Genomic DNA, 18,385 nt, shown 5'->3' with positions numbered 1-18,385 from the left:
GTCGTAAAAATTTGTCCCCAATATTCCTTATGGATGCTAGAGAAAATAGGATTTTAAGTACCTACCGGTAAATCCTTTTCTCGTAGTCTATAAGGGATATTGGGTGCCCGCCTATGTGCGGTGCCTTTCGGCAGGTTCTCTGTTGTGTTACCTGTTCAGCTGTTCCTGTTGCCAGCCGTTGATGGCCCGGTTATGTTATGGTGTGCTGGTGTGTAAATCTCACCACACTTATTGTTATGTTCCTTCTCTCAAGTATGTCATTCTCCTTCGGCACTGTTTTACCTATAACTGACCTGTAGGAGGAGGCATAGAGGGGAGGAGCCAGCACAACCAGTTGAAGAAATTTAACGTGCACTGGCTCCTTTGGGCCCATCTATACCCGTCGTACTAATCTGTCCCCAATATTCCTTATGGACTACGAGAAAAGGATTTACCGGTAAGTATTAAAATCCTATTTTTAAATGTTATTTTTGGAACAAATAATAGTCTATTAAGTAGTTAAATGTAGAGAATAGATCTATAGGATAGGTCGGCTAGGGCTAAGACTCTGGAAGTGGTGGCCCCTCCTAGTGCCTAAACCTAACCCCCTAGCCCCCCGTCCTAACCCTAACAGTGACTGATACTTACCTTCGGTATGTCAGCGGTCAGTTTTCTGGTGTCGGGATTCTGCCATCGGTCACATGACTGTCAGCTTCCCAACTGCCGGGATGCTAATCACATCCCCTTATAAGTGTGTATCTAACCTACAATTAGATATAGCACAGAGGTAAGGGACCCTTTGGATAAAATTCCATAAATGTCCATTCAAAGCCTTGCGGCTCAACTGATTTAGTAGCGGTAGTGAAGCTCTAGTGCTTGACAGAGAAAAGCGGATTCTTTAACAAAGAACTGCCCCAAGTTCCTCAGTGTGCATTGAATCACAACCTGTCATTTATCTCTATTTACACATGCACCATTTTGTACTAACCTAAAGGTAATATCAGTGGTTTTGCATATCCAGCTACGGAGAGTCCCCGCTTACCAGCTGTTAGTGGTATCCACTCTTCCCATCTTGCATGCATAGGAATTTGACTATTTTGGAGAATAGTGGTGGTTTGTTTTTTGTTTTTTTAATGCAGTCTCAGGGGTCTATTTAATTAGTCGGAATTTCCGGCAAGTCGGAAATACGGCTCTATTCAGACACCTCCTATTTAATTGCGTGGGTTTCCGACAGGGTTTTGGTCCGTTTTCGACACTGCCGATTCTACTTTTTTCAAGTCGAAAATTGGCATTGTCGAAAACGGGCCAAAAAACTGTCTGAAATGCCTGCAAATTTGACAAAACCTGGATCCGCGGCTAATCCGCCGATCCACGTGTTTTTCCAACAAGTCGGATTTTTCGACAACCGGAAAAACGGCACTGGAATTGAATAGGTCAAATCCAGATTCGACCTAAAAAAGTAGAAAAGTGCAGTTTTTCCGACTTGTCGGAAATTCTGACACCAATTGAATAGACCCCTAAATCTTATATAGATTGTGCTAACTTTACCTAAACTGTTTTATATTATTTGATGTGTTTTTTTAATGTTTCTAAATATATTGTCAGTAGTATGTGATTTTTCACCACGTATTTTGCTTTTTAAAGTAACTTTTTCTTACTGGTACTATCACTTGTATATATGGTTATAGGCTATGCTTTCGGCATAACTCATAATTTAATTGGGATGTTTCAAACTTTTTAATGCACCATTTCAATTTGTAAATATTGTAAGTGCATATACGATATTTTAATTATTTTTGTTTGTATGAACTTGTTATTTAATGTAGCATCCACTAAACCAGTTGTAGAAGAATCAAGTAAACTGGCTGATTGCATTGGGAAAACTAGGACATTGCTAAGGAAGATACTTTCTGAAGGTGTGGATAACTGCATTATGAAACTAGACAATGACCCTCAAGGATATCTCAGCCAGCCTTTAAGTTTGCTGGAAGCTGTTCTCCAGGAGTGTCATAACACCTTTACAGCCTGCTTCCATTCATTCTACCCCACCCCTGCACTCCAGTGGGCCTGTCTATGCGACTTGCTTAACTGCTTGGATCAGGTAAAAGTATGGCTTTTCAGATCGTGGTATGGATAACATGTTACACATTATGCCCAGAGCAAATTGTTGCTCTGGAGAGGAAAATATATCTACGAAGGTTGTGAAAACAGTGGTATAGGAGAAGAAGGGTTTGGGACAGCGCAAGATGTGTGAAAACGATCGGTAGGTAGCTTTGTTCATTAGAAAATAGTGTAAATAACTCCGTTAGTATAATAAAAAGGACACCTAAATTCTGTGCACAATAAAAACATCAAAAGGCTGATCACGTCGGCTATGAGCTATATAATTACACAACATAAAATGTATAAGGAGAGGTATACTCTTACTGTATATTGGGAAACTGTGGCACCTGGGTATAAGAATAGAGTTCTCTGGAAAATAAAGTGGTTTGAGTATCTAATTAGAAAGCAATGTGGTGTTCTATTACTAGTTGTATGGGTGACGTTTTCAGTCCTGGGTGAGCCCTGTGTCTGTAGCATGTGCATTGCTGTTCAGGAGCAGCGACTTATTAACAAGACCCAGAGGTTGGTAAATAGAATTGGATGAAGACCAAATTTGGGGTACCATAGTTTTACAGTAATGGACATACTGTGTTTCACTGAATTACTCCGCTTCCTCAGAGGCAAATAAATGCTGTTTATTTGATCCCTGATCCAATGGTCTATGGCATATAAGTAGTAGGCCCAGGCTTGTACTACAGATTATTGCAGATAATTTAGGAAATATGTAGTTGCTGCTTGGTTACCAATGTTGGAAAGTTTAGCTGATTGAATTGAAGTAAAACTGTAAGTGTATACAAGATGTTTGATAATATGGTATAGTAAAGTTCTTGTTTAAATTTCATTATATACCGGTATTATAAGTGTGTGTGTGTTTTGTTTTTTTTAAAGGATATTCAGGAAGCTAATTTCAAAACATCAAGTAGTCGTCTGCTTGCTGCAGTTATGTCGGCTCTTTGCCACACTTCTGTGAAGCTCACTTCCATCTTTCCCATTGCCTATGATGGAGAAGTCCTCCTACGTTCCATGGTGAAACAAGTTAGCACAGAAAATGACACTGCATTGGCTCATCGCTTTCCTCTGCTGGTGTCAAGTATGGAGAAACTCAGTCAGGTCTGGTAAAATACTTTATCTCCTAAGTAATGAAAGGGGTAAACCAATAATATCTAAGCATGTTGCTTTTTCCTACCAAATATTTCAGTGTAAAATGAATTGCAAGACTAATGACCCTTTGCAGTGACAGTGGCTGTTAATGTGCGCGTGTTTAGAAGAATCCACTAAGGGGGTGATTCAGACCTGATTGCTTGGCTGATAACTTTGCTGTCCTGCGTTCAGGTATTCGCCGCCCCCAGGGAGAGTGCAAATTCGCTGTTCAATTGCATGTGTGTGCGGAGCTGCTCCACTGTGTGCGGTCTCTGCGCAGGCTAGGACTTACTCCTCCAGTGCGATGAGAACAGGCTGATCGGGGATGGAGTTGACGTCAAGCACCCTCCCTGAAAACGCTTGGGAATGCCTGAGTTTTTCCGGACACTCCCAGTAAACGGTCAGTTACAACCCACAAATAGCCTCTTCCTGTCAATCACCTTTGCGAACGCCCGTGCGATTGGAATTTTCGCACCATCCTGTCTCTGACCGGTGATGATCGTTGTTGTCCGACGCGCGTGCGCATTGCAGTGCATGCGCAGTTATGACCTGATTGCCCGCTGTACGAAAACGCACAGTAGAGATCAGGTCTGAATCAGGCCCTAAGTTTGGATTGTAAAATATTATTGTTGTTAAGAGTTTCTTATATAGCGCAGCATATTCCGTTGCACGTTATAATTGAAATATATCGACAGAATAATTACATAAAGCAAACCGTGCTTGTTTATTTGCTTACCTTTGTTTTGTGTGTTCTTAGTATCTACTGTGAGATGACCACAGGTGTATTTACTGTGTATGGATTTCTTCTTTGTGACCATGTGGAACAATCACTGTGTATTATTAAACAGTTTACTTTGTATTTTTAGAGCGAGGAAAATGTCTCTGGTATGACCAGCTTTCGCGAGGTTCTGGAGAAGATGCTGGTCATTGTTGTGCTACCTGTAAGGAACAGTTTACGCAGGGAACATGAACTGTTTTCTTCACACCTTGTATCCAACACTTGTGGCCTCTTGGCTAGCATTGTCAGTGAGCTAACAGCATCTGCTCTCGGATCGGAGGTATGTCCTTTTCTGTCTGCTTCTTCATTTTAGGGGTTTATGGCCTTTCAAGATTAGGAGATAGCTTACCCTTTGCTAAAATTGGATTTGCCCTGCTTTTGCAGCTGTTTTTAATATCCAGGTCTGTTAAAAGGCTAAACTGACTACAGTATTCTTAAGATGAAATACAACAACATGTATTGTATTTTTAAGCACAGCTTCATCCTGCAGTTGATGGTACTTCTCGTAACTTTAATATTGGTGACTACTACACTTTTCATAGTAAAATAAAAAACATGGATTGAATTCAATGTAATGTTTATTTTATATGGCTATGCCTTAGTCTTGATGTACACAATTTACCAAACTATTATTTATTTACAGAAATTCAGAATGAGTTGGCAAATTCAGGCTCAAACCGTTATTTACCAATCTGAGGATTCTCTTTACTAAAGATAGTACCAACCAATCATCTCCTATTTTGTGTAAAACACAGCTTGTAGCATGGCAGTTAGGAGTTGATTGGCTGGTACTTTATCTCTCTCCACTTTTCTCCCTACAAGACTTAATAAATAGACCCCTAAAGTCCTACAGTTCCTTCCTATTCACAATTATTTTTATAAAAGGTTAAAATGCATATTTCAAGCTGCTATGAAAACTCAGTTATCACTATGGGCTAGATGCATCATCTCTTGGAGAGTAATAAAATGGAGAAATACAATGTGCTAGCCAATCAGATCCTAACTGCCATGTTACAGGCTGTGTTCGAAAAATGGCAGTTAGGAGCTGATTGGCTGGCACTTTTTCACTCTCTCCATTTTATCACTTTCCAAGCGATGGTGCATCTGGTCCAATGTATACATACTATCTAAAGTCCTTAATATACATGAAAATTGGTTATGCAAACAAATTAATAAATAGGAAATCTTATTTTTTTCTCTTCTAGCAGCTGTCCCTACATAGGAGACATGCTGTTATGTTTATCAATTTCCTATAGCCTTTTCACTTTTTTTTCTATGCAACAGGGCTCAATTACCGCTCACGCATTGATATGGTTTTTCTAGCTAAAGTTTGGTAGCCCAAGAATATTTCTCTTACGTCCTAGAGGACACTGGGGTCCACATTAGTACCATGGGGTATAGACGGGTCCACTAGGAGCCTTGGGCACTTTAAGAAATCAATAGTGTGCACTGGCTCCTCCCTCTATGCCCCTCCTACCAGACTCAGTTTAGAAAATGTGCCCGGAGGAGCCGGTCACGCTTAGGGAAGCTCCTGAAGAGTTTTCTACATTTACTTTCTGTTTGTTGTTTTACAGGCATTGCTGGGTGGCACCAGCATGCCTGCTTCGTGGGACTTAGGGGGGAGAACGTCCCAACTACCTAAAGAGTTAATGGTCCCGTTTCTCCGCTGACCGGACACTGAGCTCCTGAGGGAGTCATTCGCAAGCCCCACCACAGCGAGCGTACCCTCCCACACAGCACACCGCCACCCCTTACAGAGTCAGAAGAAAGAAAAATGGTGAGTAGAACGCCGGCTTCCTGGTTAGTGGGTCACCGGCGGGAATGGCGGCACAAGGGTAGGAGCGCAGCACTGACATGCAGGCTGCGCTCCAGGAGGCTCATAAGGACACGCTGTGAGGGGCGCACTGAGCCACCAATGATACCCACACTGGCATAACTTAACAAGGGTTCTAACCCTCTGTTATATAAACAAGACCTCACGCCAGTATAAAAAAAACGGGAAGCCGCGATCACCGGCGGGAATGGCGGCACAAGGGGGCGAGGCATCACTAAGAGCGGATCCAGCAGCTCACCAGCGCCATTTTCCCTCTGCAGCTTGCACTGACAGGCATCACAAGGAAGCGCAGCTCCTCCACGAAGGCTCCACGTTTCCTCAGCGGTACCAGGGGGTCTTAGAGGGGGGGGGGGGGGGGGGTTAGTGTTGTAGAATACCAAGCCCTATTGAGGGACTTAGTGTGGCGACCCAGCTAAGTTTCTCTAACGTCCTAGTGGATGCTGGGGACTCCGTCAGGACCATGGGGAATAGCGGGCTCCGCAGGAGACAGGGCACATCTAAAAAGCTTTTTAGGTCACATGGTGTGTACTGGCTCCTCCCCCTATGACCCTCCTCCAAGCCTCAGTTAGGTTTTTGTGCCCGTCCGAGAAGGGTGCAATCTGGATGGCTCTCTTAAAGAGCTGTTTGGAAAAGTTTTTTTTAGGTTTTCACTCAGTGATTCCTGCTGGCAACAGGATCACTGCAACGAGGGACTTAGGGGAGAGATCTCCAACTCACCTGCGTGCAGGATGGATTGGGATCTTAGGCTACTGGACACTGAGCTCCAGAGGGAGTCGGAACACAGGTCAGCCTGGGGTTCGTCCCGGAGCCGCGCCGCCGATCCCCCTTACAGACGCTGAAGACGGCAGAGACGGAGGTCCGGAAACAGGCGGCAGAAGACTTCACAGTCTTCAGAGAGGTAGCGCACAGCACTGCAGCTGTGCGCCATTGTTGTCACACGGCTCACTGACATGGTCACGGAGGGTGCAGGGCGCTGCTGGGGGCGCCCTGGGCAGCAATATAAATACCTATTTGGCAAAATAAATACATCACATATAGCCATTAAGGCTATATGTATGTATTTTAACCCAGGCCAGTTCTTAAAAAACCGGGAGGAAAAGCCCGCCGATAAAGGGGCGGAGCTTATTCTCCTCAGCACACAGCGCCATTTTCCCTCACAGAAAGGCTGAGGGGAAGGCTCCCATGCTCTCCCCTGCACTGCACTGCAGAAACAGGGTTAAAACAGAGAGGGGGGGCACTGATTTGGCGATATAAATATATATTAAATGCTATAAGGGAGGAACACTTATATAAAGGTTGTCCCTGTATAATTATAGCATTTTGGTGTGTGCTGGCAAACTCTCCCTCTGTCTCCCCAAAGGGCTAGTGGGTCCTGTCCTCTATCAGAGCATTCCCTGTGTGTGTGCTGTAAGTCGGTACGTGTGTGTCGACATGTATGAGGAAAATGTTGGTGAGGAGGCGGAGCAAATTGCCTGTAATGGTGATGTCACTCTCTAGGGAGTCGACACCAGAATGGATGGCTTACTTGTGGAAGTACGTGATCATGTCAACACGCTGCAAGCCGGTTGACGACATGAGACGACCGGCAAACAAATTAGTACCTGTCCAGGCGTCTCAGACACCGTCAGGGGCTTGTAAAAACGCCCATTTACCTCACGGACACTGACTCCAGTGTCGACGGTGAAGAAACAAACGTATTTTCCTTTAGGGCCACACGTTACATGTTAAGGGCATGAAGGAGGTGTTACATATTTCTGATACTACAAGTACCACAAATAAGGGTATTTTGTAGGGTGTGAATAAACTACTTGTAGTTTTGCCTGAATCAGATAAATTAAATGAAGTGTGTGGTGATACGTGGGGTTCCTCCGATAGAAAGTTATGGGCGGTATACCCTTTCCCGCCAGAAGTAAGGGCGAGTTGGGAAACACACCTTAGGGTGGATAAGGCGCTCACACGCTTATAAAAACAAGTGGCGTTACCGTCTCCAGATACGGCCGCCCTCAAGGAGCCAGCTGATAAGAAGCTGAAAAATAGCCTAAGAAGTATATACACACATACTGGTGTTATACTACGACCAGCAATCGCCTCAGACTGGATGTGCAGCGCTGAGGGGGCTTGGTCGGATTTCCTGACTGAAAATTTGGATACCCTTGACAGGGACAAGATTTTATTGTCTATAGAGCATTTTAAGGATGCATTTCTATATATGCGTGATGCGCAGAGGGATATTTGCATTCTGGCATCAAGAGTAAATGTGATGTCCATATCTGCCAGACGAAGACACGACAGTGGTCAGGTGAGGCAGATTCCAGACGGCACATGGAAGTATTGCCGTATAAAGGGGCGGTCCATCGGACCTGGTGGCCATGGCAACAGCTGAAAAATCCACCTTTTTGTTACCCCGAGTCACATCTCAACAGAAAAGGACACAGTCTTTTCAGTCTCAGTCCTTTCGTCTCCATACGGGCAGGCGGGCAAAGGCCAGTCATATCTGCTCAGGGGTAGAGGAAAGGGAAGAAGACTGCTGCAAGCAGCCCATTCCCAGGAACAGAAGCCCTTCACAGCTTCTGCCAAGTCCGCAGCATGACGCTGGGGCAGTACAAGCGGACTCAGGTGCGGTAGGGGGTCATCTCAAGAGTTTCAGCACGCAGTGGGCTCACTTGCAAGGGGACTCCTGGATCCTACATGTAGTATCCCAGGTGTACATTGGAAATTCGAGATGTCTCCTCCTCACAAGTTCCGGAAGTCTGTTTTACCAACGTCTACCTCCGACAGGGAGGTAGTATTGGAAACAATTCACAGGCTGTATTCCCAGCAGGGGATAATCAAAGTACCCCTCCTACAACAAGGGAGGGGGTATTATTCCACACTATATTGTGGTACTGAAGCCAAACGGCTCGGTGAGATCTGAAATATTTGAACACTTACATACAAGCGTTCAAATCAAGATGGAGTCACTCAGAGCAGTGATAGCGAACCAGGAAGGGGACGATATGGTGTCACTGGATATCAGGGACACTTACCTACATGTCCAAAATTGCCCTTCTCACAAGGGTACCTCAGGTTCGTGGTACAGAACTGTCACTATCAGTTCAGACGCTGCCGTTTGGATTGTCCACGGCGCCACGGGTCTTTACCAAGGTATTGGCCGAAATGATGATTCTTCTTAAAAGAAACTGGTACGCTTCCCTGATAAGGGCAAGGTCCAGAGAACAGTTGGAGGTCGGAGTAGCACTATCTTTAATAGTTCTACGACAGCACGAGTGGATTCTAAATATTCCAAAATCGCAGCTTTTCCGAGGACACGTCTACTGTTCCTAGGGATGATTCTGGACACAGTCCAGAAAAAGGTGTTTCTCCCAGAGGAGAAAGCCAGGGAGTTATCCGAGCTAATCGGGATCCTCCTAAAACCAGGAAAAGTGTCAGTGCATCAGTGCACAAGAGTCCTGGTAAAAATGGTGGCTTATTACGAAGCAATTCCATTCGGCAGATTTCACGCAAGAACTCTTCAGTGGGATCTGCTGGACAAATGGTCCGGATCGCATCTTCAGATGCATCAGCGGATAACCCTATATCTAAGGACAAGGGTGTCTCTCCTGTGGTGATTACAGAGTGCTCATCTTCTAGAGGGCCACAGATTCAGCATTCAGGATTGGATGCTGGTGACCACGGAGGCCAGCCTGAGAGGCTGGGGAGCAGTCACACAGGGAAAAAATTTCCAGGAAAGTGTGATCAAGTCTGGAGAATTCTCTCCACATAGATGGAGTTAAGAGCAAAATTATAATGCTCTAAACTTAGCAAGACCTCTGCTTCAAGGTCAGCCGGTATTGATCCAGTGGGATAACATCACGGCAGTCGCCCACGTAAACAGAAAGGGCGGCACAAGAAGCTGGAGGGCAGTGAAAAAACTGCAAGGATTTTTCGCTAGGCGGAAAATCATGTGATAGCACTGTCAGCAGTGTTCTCTCCGGGAGTGGACGACTGGGAAGCAGACTTCCTCAGCAGGCATGACCTCCACCCGGGAGAGTGGGAACTTCATAGGGAAGTTTTTCCGCATGATTGTGAACCATTGGCAAAGACCAAAGGTGGAAATGATGGCGTCCCGCCCGAACAAAAAACGGGACAGGTATTGCGCCAGGTCATGAGACCTTCAGGCGATAGCTGTGGATGTCCTGGTAACACTGTGGGTGTAACAGTCGGTGTATGTGTTCCCTCCTCTGCTTCTCATAACCAAGGTATTGAGAATTATAAGACATAGAGGAGTATGAACTATACTCGTGACTCCGGATTGGCCAAGAGGGACTTGGTACCCGGAACTTCAAGAGATGCTCACAGAGGACTAAGGGCCTGGGGAGCTAAGAAGGGACTTGCTTCAGCAGGTACCATGTCTATTCCAAGACTTACCGCGGCTGCGTTTGACGGCATGGCGGTTGAATGCCGGATCCTGAAGGAAAAAGGCATTCCATAAGAGGTCATACCTACCCTGGTCAAAGCCAGGAAGGAGGTGACCGCACAACGTCATCACCACATGTGGTGAAAATATGTTGCGTGGGTGAGGCCAGGAAGGCCCCACGAAGAAAATTCAACTAGGTCGATTTCTACACTTCCTGAAAACAGGAGTGTTTTGAGCCTAAAATTGGGGTTCTTTAAGGTTTTAAGTTTCGGCCCTGTAGAATTTCTTCCGGAAAGAATTGACTTCAGTTCCTGAAGTCCAGATTGTCAAGGGAGTATTGCATATACACCCCTTTTTTGTGCCTTTAGTGGCACCGTGTGATCTCAACATAGTGTTGGGATTCCTTAAAATCATATTGGTTTGAACCGCTCAAATCTGTGGATTTGAAATATCTCACATGGAAAGTGAACATGCTGTTGACCAATATCTCACATGGACAGTGACCATGCTGTTGGTCCTGGCCTCGGCCAGGCGATTGTCAGAATGGGCGGCTTTGTCTTATAAAAGCCATATTTAATTTTCCATTCGGACAGGGCAGAACTGGGACTCGTCTCCAGTTTTCTTCCTAAGGGGGTGTCAGGTTTTCACCTGAAACAACCTATTATGGTGCCTGCGGCTACTAGGGACTTGGAGGACTCCAAGTTACTAGACGTTGTCAGGACCCTTAAAATATATTTATATATATATAGTTTAGGACGGCTGGAGTCAGAAAGTCTGACTTGCTGTTTATATTGTATGCATCCAACAAGATGGGTGCTCCTGCGTCTAAACAGACGATTGCACGTTGGATCTGTAGCACAATCCAACTTGCACATTCTGTGGCAGGCCTGCCACAGCCTAAATCTGTAAAGGCCCACTCCACTAGGAAAGTGGGCGCATCTTGGGCGGCTGCCCGAGGGGTCTCGGCATTACAACTTTGCCGAGCAACTACGTGGTCAGGGGAGAACACGTTTGTAAAAGTTTACAAATTTGATACTCTGGCTAAGGAGGACCTGGAGTTCTCTCATTCGGTGCTGCAGAGTCATCCGCACTCTCCCGCCCGTTTGGGAGCTTTGGTATAATCCCCATGGTCCTGACGGAGTCCCCAGCATCCACTAGGACGTTAGAGAAAATAAGAATTTACTTACCGATAATTCTATTTCTCGTAGTCCGTAGTGGATGCTGGGCGCCCATCCCAAGTGCGGATTGTCTGCAATGCTTGTACATAGTTATTGTTACAAAAATCGGGTTATTACTATTGTTGTGAGCCATCTTTCAGAGGCTACTTCGTTTTGTTATCATACTGTTAACTGGGTTCAGATCACAAGTTGTACGGTGTGATTGGTGTGGCTGGTATGAGTCTTACCCGGGATTCAAGATCCTTCCTTATTGTGTACGCTCGTCCGGGCACAGTACCTAACTGAGGCTTGGAGGAGGGTCATAGGGGGAGGAGCCAGTACACACCATGTGACCTAAAAAGCTTTTTAGATGTGCCCTGTCTCCTGCGGAGCCCGCTATTCCCCATGGTCCTGACGGAGTCCCCAGCATCCACTACGGACTACGAGAAATAGAATTATCGGTAAGTAAATTCTTATTTTTACTTGGCTAAAAGGGCGCGGTGTGGCTGGCTCCATTTTCTGTGTCTCCCTATGGGCTCTGTGTGGGTTAAACTGTGTTTTCACCTTCTGTGTGTGTGTGTGTCCCTTCACGTTACCATGTCCAGGGTCTGTTTCCTGCACAGCAGAGTGTCTATCCTCCCCCGGAGACTCTCTACCATGTACCCAGAATAGTACACATTCTCAGGCTAGTGGGGCTAATATTTCTACTAAATTATCCCATACTGAGAGAGAGACGCAATACTTAAGACAGTCTCTGGATGACCTGATGAATAGAGATTCAGTTCCCATACCAGCGTCTCAGACCCCTGCCTTTTGCCCACAAAAGCGTACTCTGGCCCAGCTCATGCAGACTTATACTGATGACGATACATCAGGCACAGAGGAGGGTGAAGTGGATGCGAGTTGGGGGGATGCAGTCCTGTCACAAGGAATACAGGCCCTAATAGAAGCTATTAGAGATGTCCTGCACATTCCTGACAAGGTGGCGGAGGTAGAGGAGGAATCTTATTTTAATGTAAAAAAGAAATCCTCAGCTACTTTTCCAGCATGAAAGGAATTGAATGCTCTGTTTGATGAAACTTGGGCTAATCCTGATAAGTTTCAGATCCTTAAAAGGTTAATTACATCCTTTCACTTTCCTCTGGAGGATAGAAAGAAATGGGAGAACCCGCAGATTGTGGACGCATCGGTGTCCAGGTTGTCATGTAAGAGAGTCTTACCTGTTCCGGGGACAGCATCCTTAAAGGACCCCGCTGACCGCAAGATTGAGACCACTCTCAAATCATTATACACTGCTGCTGGGGTGGCCCAGAGACCCACTATTGCTTGTGCATGAATCACTAAGGCCATTACTAAGAGGTCAGGTAACCTCATTGACGGATTAGAGTCCTTACCCAGGGGGGAGATAATTTTACTCCTACAACATATTCAGGACTCTGCTACCTTTATGGTAGAGGCCCTAAAGGAAATTGGTTTGCTTCACGCATGCACCACTGCCATGGCAGTGTCAGCACGCAGGGGCTTGTGTCTACGCCAATGGACTGCGGACACGGGTTCCAGGAAAGGCGTGGAAAGCCTACCATTCACAGGTGAGTCCCTTTTTGGAGATGAACTGGATACGTGGATATCCAAGGCTACGGCGGGTAAGTCTACGTACCTTCCTTCCGCAGCACCCCCAGCTAGGAAAACCTACTCTGCGCCAACTCTGCAGTACTTTTCGGACAGCAAAATTTAAAGGAAGTCCATAAGTTCTTCTACAGCATTCAAAGGTAATAGAGGTAAACCCTGAAAACCAGCAGCTGCACGTTCTCAGGAACAGATCTCCGGTTCTGCTTCCTCCAAGCCTTCATCATGACGGTGGACCTCACTGACTGGAAGACAGGCAGGTGGGAGCCCAGTTACGTTATTTCCGTCACATTTGGGCAACATCATGTAAGGATCCCTGGCCAGACAGGCTGGAGTTTCAAGAACTCCCACCTCTCAGATTCTTCAAATCAGGCTTACCAGCGTCTCCAGAAGCAGGTCTTATTTTGCAGGCAGCCATCCAGAAGCTGGTACAATCTCAGGTCGCTGTCCTAGTTCCACTTCAACTACAAAACAAATGTTATTACTCCAACCTGTTTGTGGTGCCGAAACCGGACGGTTCGGTAAGGCCCATTTTAAACCTCAAGTCACTGAACCCGTACCTAAGGGTGTTCAAGATGGAGTCTCTGAGAGTGGTGATCTCAGGTTTGGTGGAGAGAGAATGTCTGGTGTCCCTGGACATCAAGGATGCATACCTTCATATTCCGATTAGGCCTCATCATAAGACTTACCTACGTTTTGCACTGCAGGACTGTCGCTACCAGTTCCAGGCCCTGCTATTTGGCCTCTCCACGGCACAGAGGGTGTTTACCAAGGTAATGGCAGAGATGATGTTTCTCCTCCGCAGGCAGGGAGTGAACATAATACTGTACCTGGACGACCTGCTGATAAAAGCATCATCCAGGGAGAGGTTGTTGGACAGCATTGCCCTCTCAACCCGACTACTCCAAGATCACGGGTGGATTCTGAACCTGCCGAAATCCCACCTGGAACCAACACGGAGGCTTCCGTTCCTGGGGATGATACTGGACACGGAGGCACAGAAGGTATTCCTTCCATTGGAAAAGGCTTTGGTAATCCAGTCGATGGTCCGGGATGTTCTAAAACCAGCCTGGATTTCGGTGCATCTATGCATTCGCCTTCTGGGGAAGATGGTAGCCTCATACGAGGCTCTGCAATATGGAAGGTTTCACGCAAGGCCCTTCCAGCTGGATCTGTTGGACAATTGGTCCGGATCGCATCTTCACATGCACCAGAGGATACGTCTGTCGCCCAAAGCCAGGATTTCTCTTCTGTGGTGGCTTCAGACTTCTCACCTGACCGAGGGTCGACGGTTCGGGATTCAAAATTGTATTCTGCTAACCACAGACGCAAGCCTCAGAGGTTGGGGAGCAGTCACCAAGGGGGAACAGTTCCAAGGAAAATGGTCAAGTCAGGAATCCACTCTTCCGATCAGTGTTCTGGCGCTATGGGTAATCAATATACAACGCCCTTCTACAGGCTTCGCATCTTCTTCAATATCACTCCATTCAAGTTCAGTCAGACAATGTGACGGCAGTAACGTACATAAACTGACAGGGCGGAACGAAGCGCAGAGCAGCAATGTCAGAGGTAACGAGGATTCTCCTCCTGACCGAAAGACACGCAGTGGTGCTGTCGGCAATCTTCATTCCGGGAGTAGACAACTGGGAAGCGGACTTCCTCAGCAGACACGACCTCCACCCAGGAGAGTGGGGCCTTCACCCGCAGGTGTTCGAGTCCTTGACTCGTTGGTGGGGGATTCCACAAATGGACATGATGGCCTCTCGTCTCAACAAGAAGCTCAGGCGGTATTGTTCCAGGTTGAGGGACCCACAGGCAGCGGCGGTGGACGCTCTGGTGGCTCCATGGGTCTACCAGATGGTTTACGTGTTTCCACCTCTTCCATTGATCCCAAGAATTCTCAAAAGAATTAAAAGGGAAAGGTTCAAGCAGTTCTCATTGCTGCAGACTGGCCAAGAAGGGCCTGGTACGCTGATCTACCGGAGATTCTCCTAGACGACCTGTGGCCTCTGCCTCTTCGCGAGGATCTTCTAATACAGGGGCCGTTCGTTTATCAAGACTTAACACGGCTACGTTTGATGGTGTGGAGGTTGAGCGTTAAATTCTAGCCCGGAAGGGGATCCCGGACAAGGTTTTTCCTTCCCTGATCCAGGCCAGGAACATTACCACCGTATTTGGAAAAAATATGTCTCGTGGTGTGAAAACAGGAAATTTTCTACAGTGGAATTTCAACTGGGATGTTTCCTTCTTTTTCTACAGTCAGGTGTGGATGTGGGCCTACGTTTGGGCTCCTTGAAAGTCCAGATTTCAGCCTTATCCATTTTCTTCCAGAAACAATTGGCTTCCCTCCCTGGGGTTCAGACGTTCTTGAAGGGTATTCTGCACATCCAACCGCCCTTTGTGCCTCCCACAGCACCTTGGAATCTGAACGTGGTGTTGCAGTTTATACAATCAGAATAGTTTGAGCCTTTACAGGAGTAAAGTTTCTTAAGTGGAAGACGGTTACACTGTTAGCCTTGGCTTCAGCAAGGTGAGTGTGTGAGCTGGGGGCATTGTCTCACAAAAGTCCCTATTTGATTTTTCATGAAGATAGAGCTGAAACGCGTCAGCAATTCCTTCCTAAGGTGGTGTCTGCGTTTCATATCAACCAAGCTATTGTGGTTCTGGTGCTTACAGACACCTCTGCTTCCTCAAAGTCCTTGAATGTTGTGATCTATGTGAAGCGGATAGCCCGTCACAAAGTTGGACTCGCGGTTTGTTCTTTATGATCGAAAGGGGGGGGGCTAGTTTGCACACCATAATTAAGTAATGAGGTGCTACTCTGCTTGATACAGTATACAAGGGGAAAAAAGTAGCAGGTGCACTATCTCACACTAGCTCAACCTGTAATAACCAAAGGCATTTAGCATAATCCTGGCCAGGGCTATGAGTTTACCCACCGCGCCAAGGTAGCCTCTCATTGGGTAAGTCCCTAACACTAAATATAGGGGTTCAGGTCCGGGGGGCAGGACACCCCAGAGCCACCCAGCCAGGCAACCCCAGGACATCGCAAGAGTGATACAAATAAAGAGTTAGAGGTAGGAGCAGCTACTGCTGCATGTGTGAGTGATGTGAGGAGTAAAAGAAAATGTGAAAGTGTTACATATATATAAAACAAAGTATAAGAGCCATAGTGTATTGAAATAGTGTTAGACTGCAATGTCACGGGAACGTCCAGCCACGGCAGGTACAAGGAGCCCCGCACCCCAGAGAATCCCCCCCTATATTGACTATCATAGTAAACAAATGTAGGAGTCTTACCTCAGTGTGCTCACTCCACATATGTAAGTCAGAGTGCTGGGCTATCTAATTAAAATCAGTGAGGGGTGGGTGGGGCAGGGTGCTAAACTAGGCTGAAGGTGTCTCATGCCTTCAGATCTATGTATAAATACATAGAATCAGTTAGGAAAGGAGGGGGGGCCCTAGTTTGCACACCATAATTAAGTAATGAGGTGCTACTCTGCTTGAGACTTGATAACAGTATACAAGGGGAAAAAAGTAGCAGGTGCACTATCTCACACTAGCTCAACCTGTAATAACCAAAGGCATTTAGCATAATCCTGGCCAGGGCTATGAGTTTACCCACCGCGCCAAGGTAGCCTCTCATTGGGTAAGTCCCTAACACTAAATATAGGGGTTCAGGTCTCTATTCTCTGTTCTCTATGATCCCAAGAAAATTGGGTGTCCTGCTTCAAAGCAGTCTGTTGCTCGCTGGATCAGGTGTACTATCCAGGCTTATTCTACAGCAGGGTTGCCGGATCCTAAAGTACAGGCCCACTCTACTAGATCGGTGGGTTCTTTATGGGCGGCTTCCCGGGGTGTCTTGGCTTTACAGCTCTGCCGAGCAGCTACTTGGTCAGGGTCGAACATGTTTGCCAAGTTCTACAAGTTCGATACTTTGGCCTCTGAGGACCTTCAGTTTGCTCAATCAGTTCTGCAGGACCCTCAACACACTCCCACCCGGTTTGGGAGCTTAGGTACATCCCCATGGTACTAATGTGGACCCCAGTATCCTCTAGGACATAAGAGAAAATAGGATTTTAATTACCTACCAGTAGATCCTTTTCTCGTAGTCCGTAGAGGATACTGGGCGCCCGCCCAGTGCTTCTTGTTTCCTGCACTGTTACTTCGTTAAGTATTGTTGTTGTTTCAGCTGTTGCTGTTCCTGTTTAAATTTGGTTAGCATGGCTTTCCTCTTGTTTGTGTGTGCTGGTTCGAATCTCACCACTGTTCTGTTAAATCCTTCCTCAGGATATGTCCGTCTCCTCGGGCATAGTTTCTAGACTGAGTCTGGTAGGAGGGGCATAGTGTGAGGACCCAGTGCACACTATTGATTTCTTAAAGTGCCCAAGGCTCCTAGTGGACCCATCTATACCCTATGGTACTAATGTGGACCCCAGTATCCTATACGGACTACGAGAAAAGGATTTACATGTAGGTAATTTTAAAATCCTATTTATTCAAATAGTGAGTGGGGCAAAGGTGACCAGGCTACTTTATGAAGTGTTTGGACACACACAGTGGACATACATATGTGAAGCAGAGAAACGCATTTTAATTTCTATATTGTACGACAGCCTTTCCCTTTCATTTTTCTGATCATCCGTGTAATCTTTCTATAGGTTGATGGATTAAACTCTCTGCACTCAGTAAAATCCAGTCCTAATCGCTTCACCAAGACAAGCCAGGGTAGAAGCTGGAACACTGGGAATGGCTCTCCAGATGCAATTTGCTTCTCAGTAGACAAACTTGGAGTTGTGGTCGTTGGCTTCTGTGTTTATGGAGGAGGAGGAGTCCATGAGTATGAACTAGAGGTTTTGGTAGATGATGTAAGTATATTTAAATAGAAAAATATTACCATTTTCTCTGACGTCCTAGTGGATGCTGGGAACTCCGTAAGGACCATGGGTAATATACGGGCTCCGCAGGAGACTGGGCACTCTAAGAAAGAATTAGGACTACTGGTGTGCACTGGCTCCTCCCTCTATGCCCCTCCTCCAGACCTCAGTTAGAATCTGTGCCCGGCTCGAGCTGGTTGCACACTAGGGGCTCTACTGAGCTTCTAGTAAAGAAAGTATTTATTAGGTTTTTTATTTTCAGTGAGATCTGCTGGCAACAGACTCACTGCTACGAGGGACTTAGGGGAGAGAAGCGAACCTACCTGCTTGCAGCTAGCTTGGGCTTCTAGGCTACTGGACACCATTAGCTCCAGAGGGATCGAACACAGGCCCAGCCTCGGTCGTCCGGTCCCGGAGCCGCCCCGCCGTCCCCCTTGCAGAGCCAGAAGCAAGAAGAACGTCCTGGAAATCGGCGGTTGAAGACTCCGGTCTTCA

At 46.4% G+C, this 18,385-nt stretch overlaps 1 protein-coding gene across 16 annotated transcripts in view; it reads left to right on the top strand.

Annotated features, from left to right (window-relative positions):
• The window catches only part of MYCBP2 (MYC binding protein 2), a 705,517-nt gene that overhangs the window by 353,298 nt on the left and 333,834 nt on the right, over positions 1-18,385 (top strand). For all 16 annotated transcript variants that reach the window (XM_063952980.1, XM_063952968.1, XM_063952974.1 and 13 more), the window contains 4 exons: positions 1,806-2,080; positions 2,971-3,192; positions 4,089-4,280; positions 17,675-17,881. In XM_063952980.1, coding sequence (XP_063809050.1) covers positions 1,806-2,080; positions 2,971-3,192; positions 4,089-4,280; positions 17,675-17,881 — 896 coding nt within the window. The remainder of the gene's footprint in view (positions 1-1,805; positions 2,081-2,970; positions 3,193-4,088; positions 4,281-17,674; positions 17,882-18,385) is intronic.

The sequence above is a fragment of the Pseudophryne corroboree genome, chromosome 2 (assembly GCF_028390025.1).
Source record: "Pseudophryne corroboree isolate aPseCor3 chromosome 2, aPseCor3.hap2, whole genome shotgun sequence".
NCBI lineage: Eukaryota > Metazoa > Chordata > Amphibia > Anura > Myobatrachidae > Pseudophryne > Pseudophryne corroboree.
Note: the sequence above shows the minus strand (reverse complement) of the source record. Positions and strands in the feature narration are given on the sequence as shown.